At 41.2% G+C, this 27,906-nt stretch overlaps 2 protein-coding genes across 11 annotated transcripts; one reads left to right on the forward strand and one right to left on the reverse strand.

Moving 5' to 3' along the window:
- Positions 1 to 20,272, reverse strand: rgs14b (regulator of G protein signaling 14b). Of its 7 annotated transcripts, none has more exons than XM_061834979.1 (19): positions 17,524 to 17,634; positions 16,035 to 16,056; positions 15,748 to 15,899; positions 15,573 to 15,665; positions 15,263 to 15,406; positions 14,994 to 15,170; positions 14,800 to 14,881; positions 14,614 to 14,711; positions 12,879 to 13,097; positions 12,635 to 12,708; positions 12,234 to 12,360; positions 11,970 to 12,051; positions 11,175 to 11,230; positions 10,406 to 10,496; positions 4,650 to 5,935; positions 986 to 1,043; positions 804 to 881; positions 678 to 731; positions 1 to 609 (listed from the first exon to the last, which is right to left on the reverse strand). In XM_061834979.1, the coding sequence occupies exons 1-15, from the start codon at positions 17,566 to 17,568 to the stop codon at positions 5,694 to 5,696; spliced, it is 1,704 nt and encodes a 567-aa protein (XP_061690963.1). In that variant the 5' UTR covers positions 17,569 to 17,634; the 3' UTR covers positions 1 to 609; positions 678 to 731; positions 804 to 881; positions 986 to 1,043; positions 4,650 to 5,693. The 7 variants fall into 7 exon arrangements, with proteins under 7 accessions (XP_061690963.1, XP_061690962.1, XP_061690961.1 ...); XM_061834978.1 differs by having other exon boundaries at positions 12,635 to 12,711; XM_061834977.1 differs by lacking the exon at positions 17,524 to 17,634 and adding an exon at positions 20,016 to 20,272 and having other exon boundaries at positions 2 to 609; positions 12,635 to 12,711; positions 12,879 to 13,067.
- On the forward strand, positions 20,038 to 27,891 carry arl3l1 (ADP ribosylation factor like GTPase 3, like 1). Of its 4 annotated transcripts, XM_061834982.1 has the most exons (7): positions 20,799 to 23,036; positions 23,125 to 23,223; positions 24,126 to 24,269; positions 24,796 to 24,912; positions 25,035 to 25,085; positions 27,270 to 27,455; positions 27,529 to 27,891. In XM_061834982.1, exons 2-7 carry the CDS (start codon positions 23,206 to 23,208, stop codon positions 27,592 to 27,594), a joined length of 582 nt encoding a protein of 193 aa, XP_061690966.1. In that variant the 5' UTR covers positions 20,799 to 23,036; positions 23,125 to 23,205; the 3' UTR covers positions 27,595 to 27,891. The 4 variants fall into 4 exon arrangements, with proteins under 4 accessions (XP_061690967.1, XP_061690966.1, XP_061690964.1 ...); XM_061834983.1 differs by lacking the exons at positions 20,799 to 23,036; positions 23,125 to 23,223 and adding an exon at positions 20,038 to 20,174; XM_061834980.1 differs by having other exon boundaries at positions 20,799 to 23,247.
- The last annotated feature ends 15 nt before the right edge of the window (positions 27,892 to 27,906 follow it).

Here is a 27,906-nt window from a genome sequence, read left to right on the forward strand (position 1 = left end):
ATCGCTTTTAATTTGACCACGGCCCAATGAGATTATACCTACTAAACAGATCATCTATTAAAAATGAACATTACAAACATTATCCACGTACCCTGGCTAGATTCAAGTGACAAAACAGTCACCTACCACAATGGCATATGAAGTGGGTGTACTGTTACAAAATTACACTATCAACCCACAATTTGATAGTAATAATATTTCTAAATGACACCTTCTCCCAGGAGACTAAATCTAGTGGTGGGTTTTTTTTGGGGGGGGGGGATACAAAAAGGTATTCATCTTACTTGGAAGATGACCAAAACACATAAAAAGAAAAAATAAAGCAATTTCAGGACAATATGATGAATACACCCAATAACATCACATTTAGTCAATATTTTTGCAGTGCTGATAAAGAAAAAAGGAGACTTTACATACGTGATCATAATCTTGTTTACATGTATGCGACCTTACAGTACATTTAACATGCTCACATTGCCCACTTTTCCCTTCCTATTGTGTCGTTTGCCTTGTTTTCATATGTAGATCATGTCTGACGACAAGTTTATTCATTCAGCCCTTTAATTCCTCAGTGGAGGACGAGGGCGTCTCCACACCCTCAAGGCACTCCTGCAAGACAAATTGGATAAAAAGCCCATTTGCAATAATACACACGCAATTATACATGCAGAGTTCACCTTCACTCTGCCCAGCTCTGGTCTTCCCGGGAGGGATTTTTGGGAAGAAATGGCCTGTAAAAGAAAGACATGACAGTTTTATCGTGATCAGCATGAGGAGTTGAAGGGCTCGCGTACCACTCTCACCCTCTTGGATTGTTGAGTCTCCTCTATAGATTTGGAGCGGTTCTTCATGTGTTTCTGAGGGGAGGTGTTGGTGGAGGACTTGAGATAAAAGCAAAAAAAAAAAAAAAAAAAAAAAGAAGCAAAGCAAAAAGGGTCGTCTTAAGTAGTACCCTTAATCATATTTAGTTTTAATGGGTTTGTACCTCATTTGTCTTCTGCTCCATGGCTGACTTCACTGACAGACTTCAATTGGAAAACTGCCTGCAGACAGAGAGCATTTTAACAAATAACTGCAATCCTATACAATAGATCGAAAACGATCAAGCAGCAATGTCCAAATTTGATGGATATTTTAATCACAAAATCAATACCATTGCCCAGTCACCGTGGTTGTCATTTTTGTAAATGACTAATCTAAAGAGTTGGGGAAAAAAAAAAAAATCTATACAATTTTAAAGTCTTAAGAAAATGTTTTGATTTCCCAAAAAGTGATGATTTTGGAGATTTAGGGGTTCCCTACAGTGGTCTGGAAATGCAAAACAATATTACAAATTGTGTCTTCGTTGTTTCAGTTTTTGTTGTTTTGGTTCATCAAATGCTAGTGTTAATGTATGTTTTGCACGTCCAGGCCACCGTAGGTTCCACTCGATGGCTGCAATATAGTTCTTAAACCAAAGAAGAAATGGACACCACGCACACGCACCATGAAGCGGGGACAGGTTTTGGCCAATAGATAGAGTACACATGAGAAAGGGTTAATAATATATTAATAATTTAACAAGGTTCAACCTAATCCAAACAAGAAAAAGAACTGCTGGCTCTCTCCCTTCATCCGGCAAAGTCCCCTTGGGTGTTCATCCCGGTAAAGCCCAAAATCGAATTAAAAAAAAAAAAAAAAAAAAAAAGCCTGGAAGACTGACACCACTCACATAACGAACCACATTTTTATGAAATACAAAACCTAATTCCAATGTGGTTGAGATGAAGTGTAAAATGTCAAAAATTACAATTTGCAAATCCTGTAATCGAGAGTTGAATACTCAAAGACAATGTTCTAAATGATATTGATCTTTGCAAATACTGTAGCCATTTAATTTGAATTGGATACTTGTATTAAGCTCAAAAAAGCTTGGATGGAATGTTTACCACCGTGATCACTTTTCCTTTAAAACAACAAAAAGAGTTTGGGAACTGAGAACAATAATTGTAAAGGTTCGTGGGTGGAATTCTTTTCCATTCTTGTTTGATGTACAACTTCAGTTGCTTAACAGTCCGCGGTCCCCGTTTTTGTGCTTCATAACACAAGACATTTTCAATTGGAGACAGTTCTAGACTGCTGGCCAGCCAGCCAAGTAGTCGCAGTCTATCCACGAAGCCTCACGGTCGTAACACATGCAGAATGTCCAGTGGGATTGTTTTGCTGAAATAATCCGTGGAAAAAGAAGTTGCTTGGATGGCAGCATATGTTTCTTGAAAACCTTTACGTATGTATCCTTCAGCAGTAGTGGTGCTTTCACAGATGTTGAAAATTACCCACACCATCGACACTACTAACACACCCTCACACAAAATCAAGATGCTGGCTTTTGAACATTGCGCTGATAATCCAGATGGTCCTTTTCCTCTTTGGCTTGGAGGACATGACTCATTTTTCCAAAAACTATTTGAAAGATGGACTTGTTCGACCACTATTTTTTTCCCCCCACTTCATGTCAGTCCATCTCAGATGAGTTTGGGCCCAGAGAAGCAAGAGGACTTTGTGGTTGTTGGTAATATATGTTTTTTTTTTCCTCCTGGATGGTAACATTATAACTTGCATTTATAAAAGTAATAAACTGCTAACAGATTGTTTTCTGAAGTGTTCCTGAGTGAACAGCCAAATAGCTTTTACACAATGACCCTGGTTTTTAATGCAGTGGTGCCTATGGGATCAGAGGTCACAGGCATTTAATATTGGTTTGACCTTACCTCTTGCGTGTGGTGGTTTTTCAAGATTCTCGGAATCTTTTGACAATATGGACCATAGACAAAATATTGAACATTTTTGAAATTGTTCATTGAGAAAAATTCTCAAAGTGTTGGACAATTTGTTCACCACGTTGTTCACAACGTGGTGAACTGCACCCCATCCTTACGTGTTGCCCCTGTTCCAGGTTTTCAAGACTGTGTTCAAGGCATCATTGGTTGAAAGCGATTTTCAAAATCATATTCACACAGTGTCCCAAAGTTCGTTGAAATTAGGGCTTATATGAATGTTGCTCTTCGTCACCATCTTCAAAATAATTACATCAGAGCACAATTCGAGACATTTAATAGAACCAAGGAGTCAAGACTTGAGGCTGAATAAGAAAATAAGCCAATTCAACTTTCCTCCTTTGGGTGCTCAGCTAACTACTCTACATTTATAGGCTCAATAAGAAGAAACTGATGCTGTTCGACCAGAGTCACTCATCCACTGTGACTGCTCATGTCATGGCAGCATCACATTTGTGTTGCCAGGCAGTCAATTGGATGGTTCCAGGTCGATGTGTCTGTACAGCTCATTGAATTCACTGAATAACCCAGTGGGAGGCTCCCTGCAGCTCTCATACATCAGGTCCATTATGTGCACACTGAACTGGTTCACTTGGCACACTCAAGGCTGTGCACTTAAGATTAAATGGATGCTATGGACCAATGGGATGCTTTGGAGGAGCTCAACAGGATGGCTGAGTACATCTCTGACCAGTTCACTGAAGTAAGGTGACCCAAAACGGGGATGAAATTCCCACTTGTCTTACCAGGTCACTTTCAACGTGTGAATCCATAAGTCAGAATGAAGAATCCTGCACCAATGACATGGCCCAAAAGGATGGAGGATTTATTATTTGCATGCACCAACGGCGTGCAAAGGAGGCAAACGCCGCAACAAAAGCAGGAGATAGTCTTAAAAGCTAATGCGGGACTATCTGCAAGGCTGGGCAAACACAAAATGTCGCCTCACAGTCTTTTGCATACTTTTCCCCTCACCCATCATCACTTTCGGCGACACGAGAAGCGGAGAGGCAATAAGAGATGGGGAATACAGTCTGTAATAGTCCATTAGTAGTAAAATCATGTAGAACACTAGTGAAGAAGAAAGGCCGGATCGCAGGCCGCCTCGACAGCCAACAGTGGTTTCTAGTTGAGCTCTGAGAGGAAAATGAGGCTCAACGTCAGACTATGCAGATCAGGTTGGTACAATAAGTGGCCAATTAGGAGATATTTATGGTTTTCAGTGGATATAAAATGTCTATACGAAACTATTTAAATGGCAAGTTTTTCGGGGGGAATAAATGGATAAATTGGATAAATGATTTTAAAACCACCCCCACCATTAGCATGACAATCTGTACAAGTGGAAGAAAATAAAAATGGAATAGTGTAGTATAAGTGGGGATGTGGCTGTGTTCAGAATTAACCAATCACAAATCCATGGGAAGCTTGAGAGCTCACCAAAGTGATGCGGGCAGAATCCACAGCAGCAACCTGGGAAGGAACTTGACATGGAACTGTCAGGGATGACGACAACACATACTGTACCCCGTTTTATCATATTCCATCTCGCGCAAACAATTCTTTTGGGGTTGCTCCTGTGAACTATGCACATGCAGGCTCAATGCGACACCATGTTCATACATCCATTGCATACCGTCAAATGCTTTATACACACATCACACTTGGTTATTGTTCTCCAAGACTATGAAAGGCAAAATAAATACTGAAATGTTTAAAAACACTCGCTCTACCCAAAACGACCATTTAAGATTAAAACAGGAAATAGCCACAATGATCATAGTAGATGCTAAAGATAGAGTAGGTGAAGAGAAAATGAAATCAAGCACTCACCTGCTTTTCTTTCTTTCCTCTCAGACGAAGACGTCCAGTCGAGGAGACGCTCCTGGTGTCACTGCTGCTGCTACGGAGTCTGTGGGAGCACACGCCTCTCCCTGTGCCCATTCAGAGCTCCACCGACGCACCACTCGTGCATGGAGAGATGGATGGATGGAGACATTTGCGTGCATGCGCGAGTGTACACACACACACACACACACACAAGAAGATCCTGTATGCTAATGTGTACACCTTGGCTAATGTAGGACATGACCGCAATCCAAAAGCACTGATTAATGGAATCGTTTTCCTCAAAATCAATTGTTAAAATCTCTCTGCTGTAGTCCATCAATCAAGTAAAGCACAAGAAATCCTACCAGGCAATGTACAGAATGTGGCTATTGTAGCTAATATTAGATGTGCAAAATATAAATGGGACACTGACTTTGACAAGTATTTAATTAAAAAAAAAAAATGCACCTTCAACTGTTATAACCATCATTTGACCCCCTACATTATAACACTAAGTTATAAGGATAAAACTGACAATTGAAAGTGTGATTTTCATCACAGCAAACGAAACATTCTGGAAAAAACAAACATTGAGAAAGCATGCATGCACACAAAATGAAATCCCATCCAATCTAAAAACATTAACACAAATACTAAAAATTACATTTTATAAACTTCAATTAAAACAACATGCACCATTCAAAAACTACAGTCCTGTGTAGTTTATGGTTAAGCATTGACGTTAAGGAAATGTGAAATCTCATTAAATTACACGAGAATCAGAGTCAATCGCATCACAGCTAGGTACTGTATTTAAAATATTTCCTATGAAACACTGTCCTTACAAGGAAGTGTAGTGTTTATCCTCATACCTTCATTCTCTTCTGCTTAAAGAAGTCAAACTTTAGTTTCAGTAGAGGTGGTAGCAGAAGGCTGCCTGAGAGCTTATGTTAATGACTTCAAAAGTGCTAAACAATATATCTTTTCTACGCATGAGTGTTAAGGATATACTTTACACCCCCACCACCACCACCACCATTCAGTCTTTCATACAGATGTTTCCCGCAAATCTGTCTGTTCAGATTCAGCTGAAGGTGGTGAGTTCTCAGTAACCTTGTCTGGATGTTCATTACAACAGGTGGTTGTGCTGGACTCTTTGGATTTTGGCTCCTGTTCTTGATCTGAGGGCAGCTGCAGGAACAGAGGAACCTCAAGCTGTTCTTTGGTGAGAAGTCCTCGTTGGTCATCGACTCTGCAGCACTGGGCCCTTGTCAGCATGTCCAGGAGCCCTAATGTTCAGATTAAACACAACCTAGCTTTAAACTGGGAGCATATTAAGTTTGGCTACCAGACTAAATAATACAACTGTAAAGGAAGATGCAGCTGTGAACAGATTTTTCTAAGATGGAGCGTATTCATGTGGACGCCTTGATTACGTGCGTTCTAGTACGAGGTTTGTGTTTTTCGTTCGCCTATGGACTCACTTACACAAGGGAAGAATTTGTAATCAACAGGGGGTCTACCCTCGACTGTCTTTTAATAACTTTCACAAATCTGCTCCAGAGTTACTCACCGAGGCATTAACATCAGTCTTTGGCACATGGAAGCGGAGGCGATGTCAGAGGGAAGCGCCACATGAGTGAATACAGATTGGCTTTTTTTGTCCATCCACCATGAATCTACATCGCTTTCCAACAACATGGACGATCTTTATCTTCTTCTTCTTCTTTTCCTTTCAGCTTTTCCCGTTAGGGCTCGCCACAACGTGTCATCTTTTTCCATCTAAGCCTATCTTGTGCATCTTCCTCTCTAGCACTCACTGCCCTTATGTCCTCCCTCGCAACATTCAACCATTTCTTTGGTCTTCGTCTTGCTCTTTTGCCTGGCAGCTCCATCCTCAGCACCCTTCTACAAATATACTCACGCTCTCACCTCTGGACATGCCCAAACCACCAAAGTCTGCTCTCTCGAAGCTTGTCTCCAAAACATCCAACTTTGGCTGTCCCTCTAATGAGCTCATTTCTAATCCTATCCAACCTGTTTACTCCAAGCGATAACCTCACCATCTTCATTTTTGCTACCTCCAGTTCTGCTTCCTGTTTCTTCAGTGCCACAATCTAATCCGTACATCATGACCGGCCTCAACACTCCTCTATAAACTTTTCCCTTCACCCTAGCGGAGACTCTTCTGTCACATGGAACAGACACCTTCTGCCAGCTGTTCCAACCTGCTTGGACCCGTTTCTTCACTTCCTTACCACACTCACAATTGTTGACCCCAAGTATTTGAACTCGTCCACCCTCGCTATCTCTTCTCGCTGGAGCTCACTCTTCCTCCTCCGCCCCTCACATTTATACACATATATTCTGTTTTACTTCGGCTCATCTTCATCCTGCTCCTTTCCAGTGTGTGCCTCCATCTAATTGTTCCTCCGCCTGCTCCCTGCAGATCTCAATATCATCTGCGAACATCACGATCCAAGAGGATTCCAGTCTAACCTCAGCCTATCCATTACTACCACAAATGGGAAGGGGCTCAGCGCGGATCCCTGATGCGGTCCCACCTCCGCCTTAAATCCTTTTGACACACCTACGGCACATCTCAGCGCTGTTCTGCTGCCCTCATACATGTCCTGTACTATTCTAAAATGGATGAGCTTTATCTTCTGATAAAAAACAGCAAAGACTTCCGATGTTTGGGCGCCCTGTGCTTCACGGAGACTTGGCTCCGTAACGCTCGGAACGCTAACTGGCTTTCATCTTCACTGGGTGGACTGTATCGCGGAGTTATCGGGGAAAAACAAAACGCAGAAAGGTTAAGCTTCTATATCAATGAATAATGGTGCATGGATGTCATGGAGCTCAGTACACAATGCAGCCCACTTTTGGACCCTGCTGTTTTTGAACTGTAAGATGTTCTACTCACCCCATTCCATTTGCCTATTATCTATGTCTACATTCCGACAGAAGCGAACACAGCACTAATTATGTTTACCGTTCAAGTAAAGAAAATTGGGCGGGCACGTCCATTATTCTCAGAGATTAACAAAGGTAGACTCAACCACAAACTACCTAAATACATGCAGCATATCAAGTGTCCTACAAGGGAAAGTAACATTTTAGACCACTACTTTACTACAGTAAATCACGCCTATCGTGCCATACCCCGCACAGTCCTGTTCTCCTCTCATCATTGCCGAAAGTACTTAATACATACATACAAGAACTTAAATGCACAAACCCTAAGGTGAAAACAGTGGAAAAAATAAAGGGGGAAAGAAAACGGAACTTCAAAAAGTGTTTAGACTGCACAGACTGCTGCGTCTTTGAAAATTAGGCTGGCAGCCTGGATGAACATATGGACACAGAGACATCCTACGCTATATCAGTTTCTGTATCAAAGTCATTTCACACCTTCCATAACAAGCCATGTTTCACTGCCAAGAAATTGACATCGCAAAAAGAAACTATGCAACAAAATTGGAAAAACTGTTTAGTGCTAACAGCTTTAAATCCGTCTGGCATGCAACACAATCGCTAACCACTTACAAGCGACGATCCCCCGCAAGTGGAGAACAATAGTAGATAGCCTTTGATTTGAACAGGTTCTGATGCAGATTAAAAAAAGGACACTTTTACACACCATACCCACCCAGCCTCAACAACAACCACCATCATACCCTTGACGATCTGCAAACAGGATCTGAGATGAATCTTAAAACAACAACAAAACTAAAGCAGCAGGCCCGGACCTTGTGTCCCCATTCTGCCTCAAAGTCTGTGCAGACCAACTAGCTCCAGTCTTCAGAGATCAAGAGATCACTGTAACTGTACAGAGTACCATCCTGCTTCAAATACGCCACCATAATCACTGTCCCCAAGAAACCTGCAATCTCTGGTCTGAATGAATACAGGCCTATCACCTTCACATCTGTGGTCAGGAAGTCGTTTGAATGCCTTGTGCTGGACCTCTTCTAGGGGGCACAGGTCCCATCCTGGACCCCTGCAGTTTGGCTCCAGAGGAAAAGAGGCCTGCCGATGATGCAGTGAACATGGTACTGCACCCCATCCTAGAACACCTCAAACATGTGGGAACCAATGCAAACATCCCGTTTGTGCACTTCAGCTCTGCATTCTACCTCATCATCCTCAAACTCCTTTCCTCCAAGCTTCTTCAGCACAGCATCTCACTCCCATCTGCCAGTGGATTTACAGCTTCCTGACAGGCAGGACACAGCAGGGGAGGCTGGGATACACTGGCTCATCCAACATCAGCACCGTGGCACCGCAAGGTGTATCTCTCCATAAACAACTGCACCTCAATGCACCTGGCTATCAAACTCCTGAAGTTTGCAGATGACGCCACAGTCTTCAGCATCAAAGACGGTCAGCGTATCGATAGGAAGTGGAGTGGCTGAAATTGTGGGGCAGCCCACACAACCTGCTGCTGAACATACCAAAGACTGTAGAGATGATCGTGGACTTCAAGATGAATCCTTTGCCACAGGTTCCCAATTGGCTTGTGTCAACCATCAAGACCTTCAATTTCCTGGGAATTATAATCTCTCAGGACCTGAAGTGGGAGATCACTACCATTTCCACCCTCAAAAAGGCCCACCAAAAAGATGTACTTCCTGCAGCTTCTCTGAAAGTTGAGACAATTCCACACAGCAGTCATCGAATCAGTAACATGTACCTCCATCACAGTCTGGTTTGATGACACCACAAATAAGGACAAACTCCAACGGACAATAAAAACTGCTGAAAAGATTGTGGGTACACCCTTACCCACCCTTGAGGACTCACATGCAGTCAGAAATAAGATAAGAGCATGCAAAACCTTCTTGAATCCTCCACGTCCTGGTCACCAGTTCATTCCCTTGTGTAGGTACTAGGCAATCCAGCAGCCTCTTCCCTCTTGCAATTAACTTGTTAAAGAGCTATTACAATTATATATTTATTCATTAATTTACAATCTTTGTCAAATTGTCGGTGGTGGGGGTGGCTATATCATTATGACTGATAGCCTTTTCTTGCTCAGTGGCTATTCTTGCAATGTCTATGTCTCAGATGTGTTCTCTGTCAGCTGCCTGTTGTACTAGAGTGGCTCCCACTACAGGAGACAAGTTTCTTGTGTGCTTCTGACATACTTGGCAAAATAAAGATCATCTTCTTTCGGCTTGTCCCGTCAGGGGTCGCCACAGCATACCATCTTTTTCCATTTAAGACTATCTCGTGCATCCTCCTTTCTCACACCCACTGTCCTCCCTCACAACAGCAATCAACCTTTTCTTTAGTCTTCCTCTCGCTCTTTTACCTGGCAGCTCCATCCTCAGCACCCTTCTACCAACATACTCACACTCTCACCTCTGAACATGCCCAAACCATCAAAGTCTGCTCTCTATATCCGTGTCTCCAAAACATTGAACTTTGGCTGTCCCTCTAATGGGCTCATTTCTAATCCTATCCAACCGGTTCACACCCAGTGAGAACCTGAGCATCTTCTTTTCTGATTCCTGTTCTTTCTTCAGAGCCAAGATGATTTTGATTTACATTTTACACAACATGAAAATTTTTACAAGATGGGGGCCACTCAGCCTTTGACTGAAATTTCCCCTGGCGTGCAGCATGGTGTGTAACCAACACTCCAATGGAGTAGTCACCACTCCTCCTTTGAACTGGTGCAGATTTCTAGTACAGTACGCACTCCTGCTCATAACCACCTCCTAGCATCCTACATTACTACTAAGGAGTCCTACCATCCATGTCGGGGTTCTTACTGGGCTTTGGTGGAGTCTTTGCTCTGTTGGTCTGAGTTGACAACTGGGTCTGTGGGCCGCTTGATCCTGCCTGGATCCAAGACAAAGGACACACAATTTATGATTACAAAATTTACTGGCAGGGTTTCAATTCCAAACAAACTAATTTCCACAGCATTTAAACTTGATTTTGATCACTTTGTCATCTTTAGTGTTCTTCTAGCTTTTTATACTACAGTATTGTATGCACTACAGTGAACCACCATTTAGACACACCATTTGCAAATGTGTGAATTTTATTTGGAAATCTAGCCTTATTATTTGGATTAAAAAATAGAGAGCGAGAGAGAGAGAAAAGTTGATCCAAAGTTAAAAAAAAAAAATTCGCGTTTTGTACTCAGGCCAAATACATGTCTAACATAAAAATAAGAATCTTTAATGAGCCCCAGATGGGGATTTCTGGTGTTACAAGAGCACATTAGAGGTCAATCAGATGCAAAAAAATATTTATATGCAACAACTTTACTGTTAAGCTTTAGTAACATCTTTGACATCTTGGGCTGCGAAAGTGAGGGGAGGAGTTTCATTTAGTTCAGCCATAAGAAAAGAAAAATGCCGCATCGCATTGGTAGGCAATTCCAAATATTTGGGGGTGGGTGTTAGCCACTTGCAGATATTTACCATTTGCAGTAGGGATCCGTCCCAGGTCCCTGTGAATATTCAGGGGAACACAACTGCAATTAATGATACGAATCTGATGTGGTCTCACCTGAGTGCCAACAGCAGTTCCACTACCTCTGGGGATGTTGCTTTGCTCTCTTCCACCTGAAATGTAAATAAAATCAAATTCTGCTGTGAGAAAACAATACTGCTTCTTTATGTTAAAATGCCAAGATCACAAGAAAACCAATTGCAGGATTTGCCTGAGGCATAAAAGCAGCCATTTGGATAAGGACTTTGTTTTGTTTTTTAACTGTAAACAATACAAGTGAGAAAGACTTTGTGTTGTGCTAAATGAATTTTGTTAAGTGAAAAGTGCCTCGATTTCTGTTACAAGTCGGTGGTTTTTTCCAAAGGTTGTATAATTGTCCCTTTAAAATGGGCCCTCTTGTGCCACAGCTATATACATGTCTCTTCCTACACTTGGTGTGTGAAGTTGAGATGAGAGTCGTTGATCCAAAGTGAAGTTGGCTCTGGTGTATCAGCAGTAGGCAAATGGGGGTGTGAACGAGACATGGCAGAGTATTCAACAAACCAAATGAACTCAGACGTCAGTCTTTTAGAGGAAAGTAGAAAGCACACTTAAGAATATCAGAATAAGAGAAAGATGAATACACTGACCGTAACATGAGAAAAAGTAGGACAGGAAAGTGGACTCAAGGATCGGGGGAGAAATAAAGTCAGTGAATGTGTGTGCGGGGATCATACCATATACAGAGTGTAGTATCATTACCATTCTGGATAAAGTGCATAGTTAAAATAATGTGAATGCAGTATTTATAGTATTAACAGCCAAATACTATACCAAACTTTAAGGGCAAAATATTGTAGTTTGCATTCTTACATCTGGTTTTGTCTAGCCGCAGCATCTTATTCGACAGTCTGAAAAGTGTTGTGTTCATGCTCACAGGCTCGTCGCTCCCAACCTAAAATGTACAATAATGCAAAATGTACAGCATTTTCATTCAAATTTCACATCAACTAACGGGTCCCCACCCGTCACCTTTGGGGAGAAGTGTACAATTCAGTGCTTATTACTAAAAACTGGTGCAAAAGTAGTGAGAGCGATATTTCAACACCACGTCAAAGACAGAAGAGTCGTACTCACAATGGTAACCTGGGCCTCGTGAGGCTTTAAACTATGTTTCTGTAACACTGTTGACAGGGCTTCTTGCAGGGTCTTACTGGACTTTGCCATGATGCCGCCGGTCTTTCCAGTAAATGCATTTTCCAGTCTGAAACACATGAGATTAAATGTATCATATAAAGTAAAAGCTACAGCTAAAGGCAACATGATATTTAATAATTAGTAAGGCAAAAGATGCAGTCACTGAAGAATCTGCCATTCACACCAGCCAGCCAAACGTTACATTGAAATCGTGACATGAATTACATCTTGTCAAGTGTTAAAACATTTCCATTTCCTCCAAATGTGTGAGAGGAGACATGTGCGTGTGTGTGTGTGCGAAAACCCAAATATACAGAAATGACTCGAGAACATTGACTCACACAAACATCACCCGTAGCTCAAGCAAAACCTGCTGATCTCTTAGTACAGAAGCATCCTGGTCCAGCGATAACGGCTGCTGGGGAACATGGATAAAATACGAGATTTTCAGAAATGGTGTCATTCAGACCATATTTGAAAAGTCAACGAATCACAGCAAAAGGCAACGGGTAATCATCTAACTATTGTTGTGAAAACAAATTTTGGCTCTGAAACCCATCGTCTTATGAGCTGCTATGTGCTCACCTTGTCATTGCCTTGAAGGTAGATGATGACATCTTTCGGTGAGAATCCTCTTTTCTCACACAGGCCAGCTAACATGTCTCTGATGAGCAGGCCGTTTGGGGTCGGTGCGAGGGAGGCGCTGCCGTCTGGCAGGTAGACACAGCAGTATCCACCCTCCACCCCACATTGTCCTCCAGAGATGCCAGCTTGCTGCAGGGAGCAAGGACATGTTTGGCCATTCTAAAAGTTTGGACAAGTCTCTCAATTGGTGGATACTCAAAGTAAATTTTCGTGCATATTAAGCATCATAAATTCTAATACTATGTCCAACAGCATAGCAAGTCATGAGATAATCAGTGGTAAAACCATAAAACCATAATCTGAGCATCCTTCTTCAATTTCTGAAAATAGATTTGTGTTCCAAGTCCAAGATTTCACACCAAGCGCGTCATTTTAAAGTGAGACAGTATTTCACAATACAGTGGAACCTCTGAGTTCGAACATATTCGTTCTTGTAAAGGGTTCAAAGTCCGATTTGTTCAACCTCAGAAAAACCTTTTTCCATAGGAAAGAATGTAAATTAGTTTAATTCGTTCCCAACCTCCAAATAGTAAATCTTTTAATATTACTATGTATGTATAAAATACACTATCTAAACGAAAAAAAAAATGCAAACTTAAGTGTATAATTTACCATTTTAGTCGCAGTGTGATGGCATCAAAGGGACCCAAGAGGGAAGGAGGAAGTCTAACACCAAAGTCACCCTGCATGATTTGACTGCATAATTCTCCAGTTGCTTCTCCATTTTTTATCTGTGGTTTTTGCTTTGTCATGCTAGTCACTCCTTTGGCAACACTTGCTGCCTTTTAGTACATTTTTATTCTTTAGGATAGTTGAAATAGTCAACTTAGCTATACGACACTAGTTAGCAAGAGTCGCAACAAACATCCATACCATCGCCTCGGGTGTTTGGACCTCGAAAATTGGGTCAAACACAGAGACATTTTCTCGATATTTTTTTGGCCGACGAGTCGTTCAAACTCCGAGCTTCCAGTGGATATAATAGTTACGTTTTTGGGGGGGTGGTTTAACTGTAACAGTTTTGTGATGTAAAACAATTTTTATACATCCACCTGTAAGGGCCCGAGATATGATGAGTTTTACAGAACATATTCTGAACTCTTGGGGGTGTGGGTCATTCTTGTGTACTCAAAAAGCAGATCAGCAGAAGTGGAGTCTGGAATTTGAATGCCCAAGATGCCAAGCAGAGTGATAATGAGTGCAAATATTTGCTAATAATGACATTTTTATTGCTAAGGTTTGATAATTATTCCCTAATAGTTGCACTAGTAGGGGGCATCGGGTTTTCATCCATATCTTTTTTTTTTTTTTGCATTACTGTTCACCCATTTAATCATCCACTGTGAGTGTCGTGTTATCACTCAGTTGATTAAAAATGTGTTGGCCAGCCTGATGTTGCTTCTTTGAAATAGGGTTGTTCTTCACCACAAAAGCAGTGGTGGCCAAAAATGCTATCGAGGGCTTGTACAATTGGCACAAATGCTAACCCCATTTTTAAATGGCAGTTTCTGGAATTTTAAGCAAATAGCAGCAACTAACCAGCCATTATAAGTGAGATGGTCGGCGTGGTCACCTGCCCCACATCCCTTGTACTATCAAGGCAGAGCTATGTGTTATCAGTACAGTAGGCGTCTTGATACTGTTCTACCACTTAAATCCTAAAAACTGCACTGACCTCTGTTAGCCTGTAGAGGGAGTCCAGCTCCACGTTACTGCTCGACTTGACAGCTTTGTGCTCTCTGTGAGAATGTGATACATTGCTGTGGGATGAATCTAAGACCAGACAGTGGAAAATCGTGAGATTGAGCTAAAATGATTCACGTAAAAGAGTAATTTTGATTCAAAGTAAAATGATCACCACCTCCCCAGGATCCTCTTTTCTCTCGCTGTTTATCAAAGGAGCTCTTGCCAGCCGTAAATGTGATGCCATCTGACTTCTTGCTCTATTTAAGACGGTAATGATCTCATTAGAAGGCTATTAAAAATCAGATCCTGGATCAGTTTTGCAAAGCAAATCACTGACTTTTTAAATCTTCCTTCCCTGCTTGATGCTACCTTTTTGTCACTTAAGCCAGGGCTTCGATTAGCCACATCCTCCCAGGATACGGTGCGGAAAGGCTCTGTGGAGAGCTGAGGTAAATGTTTGCCTTCTACACTGGCCAAAGTGCAACTCTGGTACAGGGGAGAGCGCACAAAGCGTCGATAGCTGTCCATCTTCATCAACTTAAATATCTGCCGCACACACACAAGGAAAATAAAGACAGACAAAGTTACTCAAAGTACCAGTTGGCTGGTGCAATGTTATAAGAGGCTTTAAAACAAACCTGTGCTTGAGCCTTGTTAAACATATCAGGAGTGGGTTGTTCCAATTCTTTTTCGTCTTTCTTGGCTGTGTCATCAATGTTGATCGAATGGGGAGCACTCTCAGACAAGTATGTGTCATAAATGGAGTGAGCTGCTTCTTTCAGCTACAAATCCAACAGATTCAGAGACAAATCACATCTACACTCGTGCACTGTTGTAAAAAGTGTCACTAGTTAGTCACATTACAATCGAGGTTCATTTGGATTGTTCACTGCAACACCATTCTTAATTCAAGCTTATCAGTATCAGAGGGAGGGAAAGCAGTCATACCTCCTCCAATGATGTGGAAGGGATCTTCTTGAACTTTTCACAGGCTTGCCAAAATAATATGTTCTCTGCACTCACCTCGGATTTCAGAAAGGCCTGCAGAAAAATATCCAGAAGACTATATATGTGCAGGCCTACCTGGGGGTGGGGGACAACATCCTTATATATTGCATCTCACTGTAAAGTAGCCGACTCCACTGGGGTCTTCCAGCAGCTTCTCAAAGGAGACTGCCCAGCTGAGCACACAGTTAGCTGGGCAGGCCACTCCGCCGGGGGTACCAGGGAGGCTGGAGCTGCTGCCTGTACAGCTTCGCGCAGACATATTCAACTCTGCTCACATCAGCAAAACACACACCCATTTAGCAGAAGGGATAAGTGCAACAAAGAATGAGGCTCAATCAGATATGTTCTTGTGTCGTGCATCAACTTGTTCCACACTGCGAATAGCAGCCACTCCACGCTCACCTCCGTCTGACACTGCAAGGCTCTGTTAAGAGAAAGTGAAACGTGAATGAGAAAAACTGGGTGGGGCGGGGGGAGAAGTGAAGGAAGTTTAATTTTTTCATCTGATTTGTCAAAACAAGGCAATTGAATAAGTTGGTTGCTGCCCTTATCATCAAGATCCCGTGAACCCACTTGATTGCGACCAATAAATCGGCCAAGGCTTCCTTGTCGAATTCCACGGCACTGATCCCTCACAATAATCTCGGCCAACTGATGAGTTTCATGCCATCTCTCTCGGACCATTCCACGCAATTATTTAACGTACACCTTCAAGCACGATCAAAGCTATAATGGCAGTGAGTTAATGAGAAATAGCAGGTTCAGACATTTTGTTTTAGAAAATACATGACATTCAGAATGACAAAAATGCTTGGGTTTGTGATTGGCTAAAACTAAAATGAAGTTATCCAGATAAAAATGGGGATCCCACTTCATTTTTTTTGCACTTCAACATTTTTTTTTTATTTAGCTCCAATATTGCAAGAGGGAGTCTGCCAGTAGAGCTCTTCAAGTCTAAATGGCGCCTGGCAACTTTTGCGTTTAAAACTCTTCATATACAGTTCAGTGAAAGTGAAGCAGACAACAGTTCAAAGCAGCAAAATCAATGGGGGAAAAATATATTCTAACACAAACAATTAATATGCCGTTAGAGTGGGCTTGGCCTTAGTGCCCTACCGTCAAACGTGCGTTTTAAATAAAAATCAGGATACTGGATCCAAATTCAATTAATATATATATATATATATATATATATATATATATATAGAGAGAGAGAGAGAGAGATAGATAGATAACCTGGTAGCTCAAGATGCTGTACTAGTGCATGTTAAAAAAAAAAAAAAAAAAAAAAAACACGCAGATTTAAAAATGCAATAACGCTTGATGCCTTTGCTTCATTTCCAGTTGCAACAAAGACCGTGCAGGAAGTGGTTGTTACACTGATAGTCAGCCCTCATTCAGCTTTTGGAGCTTAGGAAGCTGAAAACTAACTTAAGCTACTGTACTTGGTTCACACCGACATCGTCATTTAGTCATGACAAACGACGATAAATTAAAACCATTGTATCTTGGGAGTCCAGCAAAGCACATTTCTTGATCAGGCATCAGCGCTCACTTGAAACGAGCCAAAAACAGAGCCCCCCCATTCAACTGTCTGCACTAGCAACCACGTGAACATTCACATCACACAAAAATGAAAGCAAAGACTGCATATTTCTATTTAAAAAATAAAACAAAATAGAGGTCTTCTCTGTTACATAAATACACCATCAGGCAAGATCACACGCAGCCCACACACGACAGATGGGCAAACGGGCTGTTCATTTTTAGGCTTGACACAAACATGAGCATTTACCATGCGTCACTTGAATAAGATACAAACTGTACAGCATAGTGACTGGAGCCTTTTTAGTATGCAACATACTAATAACCAATACCAACTGAGACTTACCATGTGGCCAACAGGAGTGCCTCGAGAATTAAAATTCTTCGCCATGGTAACCACTCGGATGTCCAAGTAGAACACGATGCCTGGAGACACAAAGTTCTCCACCTAAACCCTCAAAACCTCTTCGCTTGGGTTACCCTGGTCACTTCCTGCCTTGGACGTTTTTACCATAGCAACAGGCCACAAAAGAGGAAGTAAAGTCACTATGATCACATCTCATGTTCGCACCCAACGTCTTGAGAAACAGACAAAAATGCAAAAGGTGCCCTTGAAGCAGCCAAACCCACCACTATTCCATATGTCTACTTTTAATGCTTTCTCACCATTTCTATGTACCAGTAGAGAGAAATTATCCCTTTTTTTTTTTTTAAATAAAGTTACATTTACCTTACGTGTATTCATTTGGCCAATTGGGCACATAAGAATCGGAATCAGTTTTATTGCCCAAGTATGTAAACGACAAGGAATTGGTCTATGGTAGTTGGAATGAAATATACCTGAGTACGTACACACACACACACACACACACACACACACACACACACACACACACAACACACACACACACACACACACACACACACACACACACACCACACACACACACACACACACACACACACACACACACACCACACACACACACACACACACACACACACACACACACACACAAAGGCAATTGACACAAACTTTTTTTTTTTTTTTAAAACTCAATGTAGTGCTAAGGCTGTAGAATCTTCTCGCATTTAGAGCCATAACAATGCCCATTAGTGATAGTCCAGTGCAGTGACTTTTGTCGAGAGGGTGTTGAGACTTCAAGGAGTGTATGCAGTTTAAAGTGACTAGTTGTATGATATTAATCTATTCTACTATATTACTATTTTGTATATGATATTGGGTGGCACAGTAGAGGAGCTGTAGAGGGTTGGCCACACAGTTCTGAGGACCGGGGTTCAAATCCTGGCACCGCCGCTGTGGAGTTTGCATTAATTGGAAAGTCGAAATTTCCCCAAGGTGTGATTGTGAGTGAGACTGTTGTCTTGTCCCCATGTGGCCTGCGATTGGCTGGCAACCAGTTCAGGCTGTGAACCACCTCCTGCCTGATGACAGCTGGGAGTGGCTCCAACACTCCTGCGACCCCTGGTGAGGATAAGCGGCTCAGAAAATGGATGATGGCTGGATGGATGGATGGATGGATACTTTGTTTTAAGTAGCATGGACTCATGAACATGCACGTTAGCAGCATGGTGTTGATGCTTTATGATTGTCTCAGTTTTCAAGACCCCAGTACACTGGTTTGACTTTTTTTCTTAATACACTAAACATGTCTAAGATGATAGTGAAAACATACAAAAACAGAAAAATTAAGTACTGTACTGAATTGTTGAGAGATAGTGTTACGCACCATTTCAGCGGTTCCGATGTGTGGGATGTGGCTAAAATCAGGCATATACTGTACATGCACTTGGGCTTTCTGGCACAAGTCAGCCCTTCTCCACTATGCAGGGACTCAATGCTGTTATTCCGGACAACCTGGCCACCAGTCCCCTTGCCAACCTTCTCGCTCACCACACCACAATGTTGTGTCAACTCAAACAAGACAAGACCAGGTGAGGCAGTGGCTTGTTGGACAAAGCTGGTCCCATCCATGGCCAAAGACCAGCACTGCCTCACTCGGCTTTCTGTCAAAAGTGTTTGGCCGCATAACTGAGACACTTCGGGGAAGGTGAACGGTTTACTAAACACAGCAGCACACTTCAGCCTGTGGCTCAAAGACATTTGAGCACATTCGGTACAATTGTATTGACACCTTAAAAAGAGAAAAAAAAAAAAAAAAATCTGTGGGCAAGTTTGAAACATTCAGTGGCCATGCCTGCGACATCCAGCAACCGGGAGATCATCGCTTTTTGTGATTTTCTGTTTTTTTGTTTTTTTTTTATTCACTAAAATTAGGAAAGCTTGTTAACAACCCTCTCATGTGTTTTGCTACTATCTTGTGGCATCTATAGACAATAACAGCCCTCTTTTGAGAGAATGAAAATAAGTGCGTGAAACTAACTCACTCATTCGTTTCGTTTTTATAGTTGCCGCTGCACACACAGGAAGTCCACAAACCCGCTTTGGTTAAGCGATGCTCATCATAAAATGGATTATTAGCAGAGTTTCACCATTTGTGGCAGGTAAGATCTAGGGGCCAGATCTGGCCCCCCCACAGCAATTTAACTTTCATTTTACATTAGAAAACAGGACAATTAGTTGTAAATTTAAAAAAAAAAAAGAGTAAATTTAATATTTAAATAATTCAATATTTTACATCCATGAATAATATTGACCGTTTGTTTAAAAAAAAAAAAAATGTAGCACTTGAGTACAAACGCTCGCCCCCTGCTGACTGATTTAATTAGTCCTCAGCAGTTACCCCTAGCTATTAGCCTGTAGTCTTCCTAGACGAACATTATTTGCGCCAATATACAAGTAATTCATAGACCCACCTTTGGACCGTCCGTTTCTGTTATTACAGGTCTCCGCTTGTGGTATTTTTTTATTTGCTTGTGTCCCACAAGCTTCGCCAGGCGCGAGAAAGCGTGACAGAGGCCCTTGAAAGCGACCATGATCTTTCCGTCTGAGTGTAAAGGGAATCGAACCAGCAGGTAGGAATTGCTCGACAGTTTTTGATTGTCCTGATTGGCACCAAAAAGACGTGACACCCGCAGCAGGTGAGACAGGAAGGCTTGATTGGGGCTGCCTAACTAGTTGCTAACTAGTAACTAATTAGCTGCCGACATCAGCTCCCACTGCCTGGATAACAAACCAGTTGTTTCACGTGTCATTTTTTTTAATTGTTAATTGTTTTTTATTAAATGCCTTTGCTGTGTACATTATCTGCTTTATCTGGCATTGTAAACCAAATCGATTAGTTCACATAGCTCTAAGATAAATAATCTATAGAAGAGTGCAACATTTAGTGCTCAGTACATTCTTAAAATAAACAGCAGCCAGATATTTAAAAAAAAAATTAAATATGCACTTTCGAATCAGATTGTAATGTTTGTAACATTGTAATATATTTTTTGCTATTTTAATAAATGTAGGTATAAATATTTATTACAATACTAAATATAAGGACAAGCCCCCGAAGGCAATTATTTCATAAAAGTTTTTTTTTGTTTGTTTGTTTTTAACTAAGTTTTTTTTTACTTAAATAAAATTCATTCAGCTCAGTTATGAAGTCATAGTTTTGAATTGGCGCTCTGGCGTTCTTGGATGTGTTAAATGTGTATTTACTGTAAAAAAAAAAAATTATCTTAGAGGTTTTACCTTCAAATGTACTGCTTGTGTACTCTTGACTTTTGCCTATCGGAAATGTTCCGTTTTTGGCCTTGAAAGGTACAAAAAGTGCAGTTTAGTAATGAATTCCACATTAAATTATTGCTGTCAGGGTGTACCAAGGGTCACCAACGTGGTGCCTGCGGGCGAATGGTAGCCCGCAAGGACCATATAAGGCGCCCTCGAGATATGTTCCAAAAATACCATAGGCCAAAAATTGTTGCTATTATTTGTGCTTTAAATTCTGAATCTGACTTGCTTACGTGAATTGAAATTTTAACACACCTGAAATGTAATTTACTATAATACATTAAAACGAAAATATTTTATGTACGTGTAATGAACTGAGTCTGAAATTAGCCGCAAACAGGTCACGTAGCCCTTCATACGATCAGTGCTCACGAAGCAGCCCTCAGCCTCAAAAAGGTTGCTGAGCCCTGGGCTGTACCCTGAAAATCAGCGGTTCTCTGCTGCATGTGCATCATTGGACAAAAAATAAAATAATAAATACATATATCTTTTTATCTTTAGCATCCCTCGTGAGTCTTTTGGATACTGAAGGCTAATTTTGACCTACTATATGGGTATGAGTTCTACCAGAACTATCCTAGAAAGCCAGAGATTTGGATTGGAAGCCAGTCTGTCCGACATTATATTTTGTGCTAGCAAAATACGGTGCAACTATCCAACACCAATACTGAATTTCCCATTCCTTGCCGTGACGCCCAACACAAATCTGGGAAATACATTATAATATCCTGCTGCTATTTCAATTTGCATCCATATTAATGTTTCCCATCGATTTTGCTTTTGCTGACAGAGGCTAAGTAAAGTATCGTATCAAGCAATCGACCTCCTGCACAGAGAATCCATTATCTTGTTTCACTTTGCAATAAAGTCGTGCGTGTTTGTGCGTGTGTGCATTGGAGTTAAGATGATTTTAATAAATTGCACTCATCTGGCAGTGCACTGTGAACCTTTGCCACACGGTGTCACTGGTGACAGCAGAATCAAGCGGGCAATTTTGATATCGCAGGCCCATCCATTTCAATTGGGCAAAAATCAAACTGTAATTAAAACAATCAATAGTCATTCCTGTATGTTATATACATCATAACAAAGCTGTTTAGTGGAAGTGAAGCATTCCTTCCTGGGGGTGTTACAAATGCGAGTAGATGTAATTTGGGAAATTATGTATAAGAGGCACAGGCTTATAAATTCATCAATCCTTCTCCGATGTGTATATTTATTTGGCGACCATTTCTCTCAATTGTCTATCCAAGTGAACGGTTGCTTGTCTGTACGATAAGTCCGGGGTTCCGCCCACCTGGGCCATGAGGACAAGTGCTATATGAAAAATAAAAATGGAGAGATGGATATATTTTTGTTGGGATTTATTTATTTGTGAGGGCCATATACAATTTAGATTCTGCAAATGTTGATACAGCAAAAAAAAAAAAATGTACTGGATCCATGTATACACAGTATTTGTAAGTACCAAGCTAAATTGTTTCAGGAGCATTTGCACAGCACAGTTCAAGCCATTGTGTAGCACAGGACTGGTCACACCCACTGAGCAGAAAGCTTGTCTATAGTTGAGCAAAAGAGCCTGGAAATGTTTTAATCCAGACACAGAACAGGCTTGCTGAGACTAATCCATTTGATTGCTTTGCTCAGGAACGCTCCCAAACAGAAAAGATACACGAGATGATGGCGCTATCAGCTCCTCTACCAGAGAGGATTGGATGCGGCCGTGTGCTATGAGCCGGTCCGTCAGCACAGGAATATGCCGAATGATATAATCCTTTAGAGGTTTTAAAGTGTGATGCGCCGTGCATACTGTCAATCCTCATCTTTGCTTTTCTGCATTAGCAGCATTCTGTCTTCAGCCAGATGGCAGACCGTCCCAACATGTGTGATAATGTGCATGTGTGTTTGTGTGTGAGTGTGAACCGGGTTCCTCTTGTAGCAGGTGGTTAAGGAGATAATCCAGGTAAAGCCACTGTGAAGTGGACATGGAGGGAGGGACTGAGGAAGGGCGTGGACGGGTGGATTGATGGAGTGAGTGGCCTTTCTTTGGATTCCTGTAAGGCTAATTGTGGCCACCTAATCCTGTTCCTGTTCGCCCTCCCCCCTCCTCCTGCTCGCCATCTCCGCACTGATGGCTTGGAGAGATCGATGGCCAGGTATTCGCGGCTATCACGCACCTAAACAGGTTATCTGAGCAGGAAGAGAGTGGGGAAAAAAAGAGGCTGCGTGTATCTTTGCGGGTAGCTAACCTGTAACACGCATGAGTGAGCCTCATTGGAGAATGTAGCATCGGCCCTGCAGACAAACCAAAGGAAACGCGTTACCATGGGGGAGGCTCAGCAGGTTAGTGGAGTGATCCAACCACAGGTTAGCAAACTTTTTTTTTTGTCTCTTGTTTTGTGTTTGATTCAGAAAATATGTATATTGCTGCTTTTCTTCAATCTGACAATATACATTATTATTTTGTTTGACAAAATGGATCAACAAAGCTCATGATGATACTTGTAAAGGCTCCTCTAATACAACTTCACATCCAGTTTGTGACAAAAAGGAAAGTGCCTCTATTTTCGCAGGACTGCAGCGTGCGTTGCTGTTTGGCGCATCTTGATTTGGGCTAATCGTGTTACATCCTGCACCGTTACATGAATGGAAGCGCTATTCCAAATGAAGCTTCAGATTACGTTTTACGAAACAGGGCTCAGATGATGTGCAAGATTTGTGTGTCAGGGAAGCTTTAACTTTAAAACATGGGGAAATGTGTTTTTTGTTTCTTTTTTTTTCTAATTTCATGCTAGATAGTGTATCGCTACGTGTTTCATTTCATATTAGCAGTGTGGCATAGTGTTCTGTTTCTTTAACTGAATTTTACTGTATTGATGTGTTTTGAGTATAGTGTAGATGGGTTTAGGTTTTGGAAATGTTCATATTTTTGTATAGACTGCCTCTATCTTGTTTGTTAGTGTTTGCCGATCACAAGTGAGCTAAGGACCCCATTTTATAGAAGAAAAAAAAATGTCATGACACAACACCAAATCGAAATGTTGCAAAATGTAGAAATACTGAAATAGCGATGAGCTCATCTCAATTTACTCACAAATTTAGTTTGTCAATGTGAAATCTGTGACTGTTTGATTTTCCACAAAGTGAGAAGCAGTGACTGTTCATGGATTCTGTTGTTTGAATGTTTTATGGTACATTTTTGTTATCTAACGGAAGAGCATTAAACTCTCCTGCCGTCCAAGCAGGGCTTACTCTCCGTCATTGAGAAACTGAAGGGAACCAGCGAGCAAGAGGTGCGAATAGTTCTCCTGGGCTTGGACAATGCCGGTAAAACCACCTTGCTCAAGAGCCTCGCCTCCGAGGACGTCAACACCATCACGCCAACACAGGTGAGGCGGCAGATGCTTGTGTTATGACCATCAGGTCACGGCGTGAGAGCTTTTCATGATCACTACACTGCTAGGTAATATTAAAACAGCTGTTTAAACTCCAGTTTAAATCCAGACAAGTTCTTTGAAGGGTAAGAGGGAAAAAGAAGCCTTTTGGTATTTTCACTTTATTAATTCCAAAGGAAATTTCGAAGCGCAAGTTCTTACTTTTTGTGGTTCTGCTTGTTCTTGAGCCATACACAAAATAGGATTTTAGGGAGTTCTAGATGGCTAAAATAAACATCCACACCTCGTAATCTGTCTCCATTAGTTGTGTGACAACCTCAATTGGGAGCGTTGTTATGAAAAAGGCTGCAGATTAACACAGTGACCGTTTCATGTTAATCCCTTGTTGCTTTGCTGCCGGCACACAAATAGGCTGAGATACATTTGAACTTCATGTACAAGTCTGTGTTCAAGCATGTCGGCCTGTAGTCAACAACAGCACATACAGTATATGAATATCATATTAAGTGTTACTTTCCAGGGCTTCAACATAAAGAGTGTTGCCTCTCATGGCATGAAACTCAATGTGTGGGATATCGGAGGGCAAAGGAAGATCAGACCATTCTGGAAAAAGTATCTGGAGAACACAGATCTGTTGGTGAGTGTCCCCATGTATCGAAGTCAAATCAAATATACTGTGCTTCATGTCTGCATTGCAAGTCACGCCTTGAAGCTACCATTCACACTAGAACAAAAAGTGTACTTAATTCTGTCTTTCAGATTTACGTTATTGACAGTGCAGACAAAAAGCGATTTGAGGAAACGGGACTGGTGAGTTTGATTGTGAACTAACCCTTTTTCTTGCTCAATGACGACACACCTCATTTTATCCCAAGACAGTTTATATTTTTAATACAGTAAATCACAACACACTGCAGTTAAGTTGCTTAACTAGCAGTTTCGCGACAATGCAGGATTTGAACTTGAGGTCCTGCTTCTGATTATTACCCTCTTAAATGTTTTAAAACAAGATCACAGAAAATCGACAGGAATGTTATAGACCTGCATTTTTTTTGTTTAATCATAACTCTGTAGAGTCTCGTGTTTTGATTTCTACAAGCATTGCACTCACCAGCGGTCACTTTATCGGGTATGCCATAACCGCAACTCCAAAGGAGTTAGGATGTTGTGTAAAACGTAAACCAAAACGGAATAGAATTCTTTGTAAATTATTTTTAATCTATATTCAATTAAATACAATACAAAGGCAATATATTTATTGTTCAAATTGATGAACATAATTGTTTTGCTTCAAATATTGTCTCATTTTGCATTTGATGCCTGCAGCATGTTCCAAAGAGTTAGAACACGGGCAACAAAAGATTCAGAAAGTAGAGGAATGCTTAAAAACACCTTTTACGATTTTTTCACAGATGAAGAGGTTAATTGAAAACAGGTGAATGTCATGAAATGGTTAAAAAAAAGTGGGGGGTGCATCTTCAAAAGGCTCAGCTGTTCACATGTAAGGATGGTGCAAAGTTCAGTACTTTATGAACAATATAGATTCAGAGAATCTAGAGAAATCTCTGGATTTAAGCAGCAAGGCCAAACACCAACACTGAATGCCTCGTGACCTTCAATCCCTCAGCCATTCAAAGGCATTCATTCATATTGCCACATCGGCTCAGGAACACTTCAGAAAACCATTGTCAGTTGACGCAGTTCATCACTACTGTACATCTACAAATGCAAGTTAAAACTCTACCATGCAAAGCAAAAGCCATGTATCAACAATACCCAGAAACACGGCCGGCTCCTCTGGGCCTGAGCTCATCTAACTGATGCAAAGTGGAAAAGTATGTTTGGCTTGGAAATCATGTATTTCGTGTCATCCAGGCCAAAGAAGAAAAGGACCACCTATATGGATATCAGTGCAAAGTTCAAATGCCAGCATCACTGATGACATGGGGACAAGGGTTGTGTTAGTGTCTCTGGCGTGGGTAACTTTCACATCTGTGAAGGAACTAATAATGTTGAGAAGTACATACAGATTTTGGAGAAACATATGCTGCCATCCAAGCAATGTCTTTTTCATGGATGTCCATGCTTATTTCAGCTCGACAATGCCAAGCTACATTCTGCATGTGTTACAACACAATTGGCTTTGTAGTAAAAGAGTGCGATGCAAGTACTAGATTGGCCTGCAAGGAGTCCAAGACCTGTGTCCCAAGTGTGGCATGTTATGAAGTCCAAAATACATCAACAGGACCCTGGACTAAAGTTGTACATCAAGATAGAATTGGAATGACTTCCACCTGCAGGAAGTAGGATCCTTCCCCCATGTGTGGTCCCTTCTCAAGGCTTCATTTTGCTCAAATGAGTTTTTGAGGGGTTTTTTTTTTTTTTTTTTTGCCAAATTGGGGGGCTTTGGATTAGGGGACTTTGTCAATAATTGCCTACTATGGGCCCATGAATCCCTTTGAGACTCTTTTGTGATTAAGGGCTTTACAAAAAAACTTGACTTTACTTGACTATTCATTTGCATATAAGTTTAAAAGGATTTTCAGTTATTTGTATTCTTTTTTTTATTTCTTTTACACACATCCTAATTTCAATAGTTTGTGTGTTTGTACAATCTAATTAAATACATTACTTCCCATAGCTAATGAAAACTATTCTCAGTATGAGTTTCTTCAATTCTACAATTCCCCCCAAACCATAACAAGAATAATAAATGTGTCAACTTGTTTACCTGTGAATCTCCAAATAAATTTGCCCCGATATAGACCCCAAAAAAACACGATATTTGTATTTATGTACACCTATTGGCAATTGAGGAGTCGTCAATATTTAACGTGCGTGTTCTAAAGTGTGGAAGGAAGTCATAATACCCAGAGAATACACAAAGAGAACATCTAAAGTCTACATTGAAAAGTCAGAGATTCAAACCCAGAACCTGTGACTGCAAGGCAGATTGTGCGGCATCATGCTGTTTAACTCCTTTTTTGCCTGCAGGAGTTGTCTGAGCTGATAGACGAGGAGAGCCTGAAGGGTGTTCCAGTTCTCATCTTCGCTAATAAGCAAGATTTGGCAACAGCGTCGCCGGCCAGTGAAATCGCAGAGGGACTCAACCTTCACACGTACAGGGACCGTGAATGGCAGATTCAGGCCTGCTCAGCCGTGTCTGGGGAAGGTGTTCAGGTCAGAAAGTCCAAACTTGAGCTTTGTGGATTTCTCTTTTGGTGGATTTTAATGAAAGTTGCTTCTTCAACAGGATGGTATGAACTGGATTTGCAACAACATCATGAATAAGAAGAAGTCAGCCAGTATCCCAAAATAACACAGAACAGGCAATTACCCTCATTATCATGGCACACACACACACACACTACAGATGTGAAGAATTTTCTTTTTGTAGTCTATGTCTTGCTATTTCTATGTAGGCTACAATGAGTAAATTGGGCTCCTCCAATGTTTCTCATCAAGTATTTCTGTCCCCTCATCCCAAAGATCTTTGTCTGGTGATCCTGTGAGACTATGCAAGCTTTACTGATTTAGAACTTTTCTCATTTGTACTGTAGTTCGGTGTGTGTGTGTATTTGGGAGATTTTTGACAATAAAATATTTGGTCATCTTCTTTGGCTTGTCTGCT

The sequence above is a fragment of the Syngnathoides biaculeatus genome, chromosome 11 (assembly GCF_019802595.1).
Source record: "Syngnathoides biaculeatus isolate LvHL_M chromosome 11, ASM1980259v1, whole genome shotgun sequence".
NCBI lineage: Eukaryota > Metazoa > Chordata > Actinopteri > Syngnathiformes > Syngnathidae > Syngnathoides > Syngnathoides biaculeatus.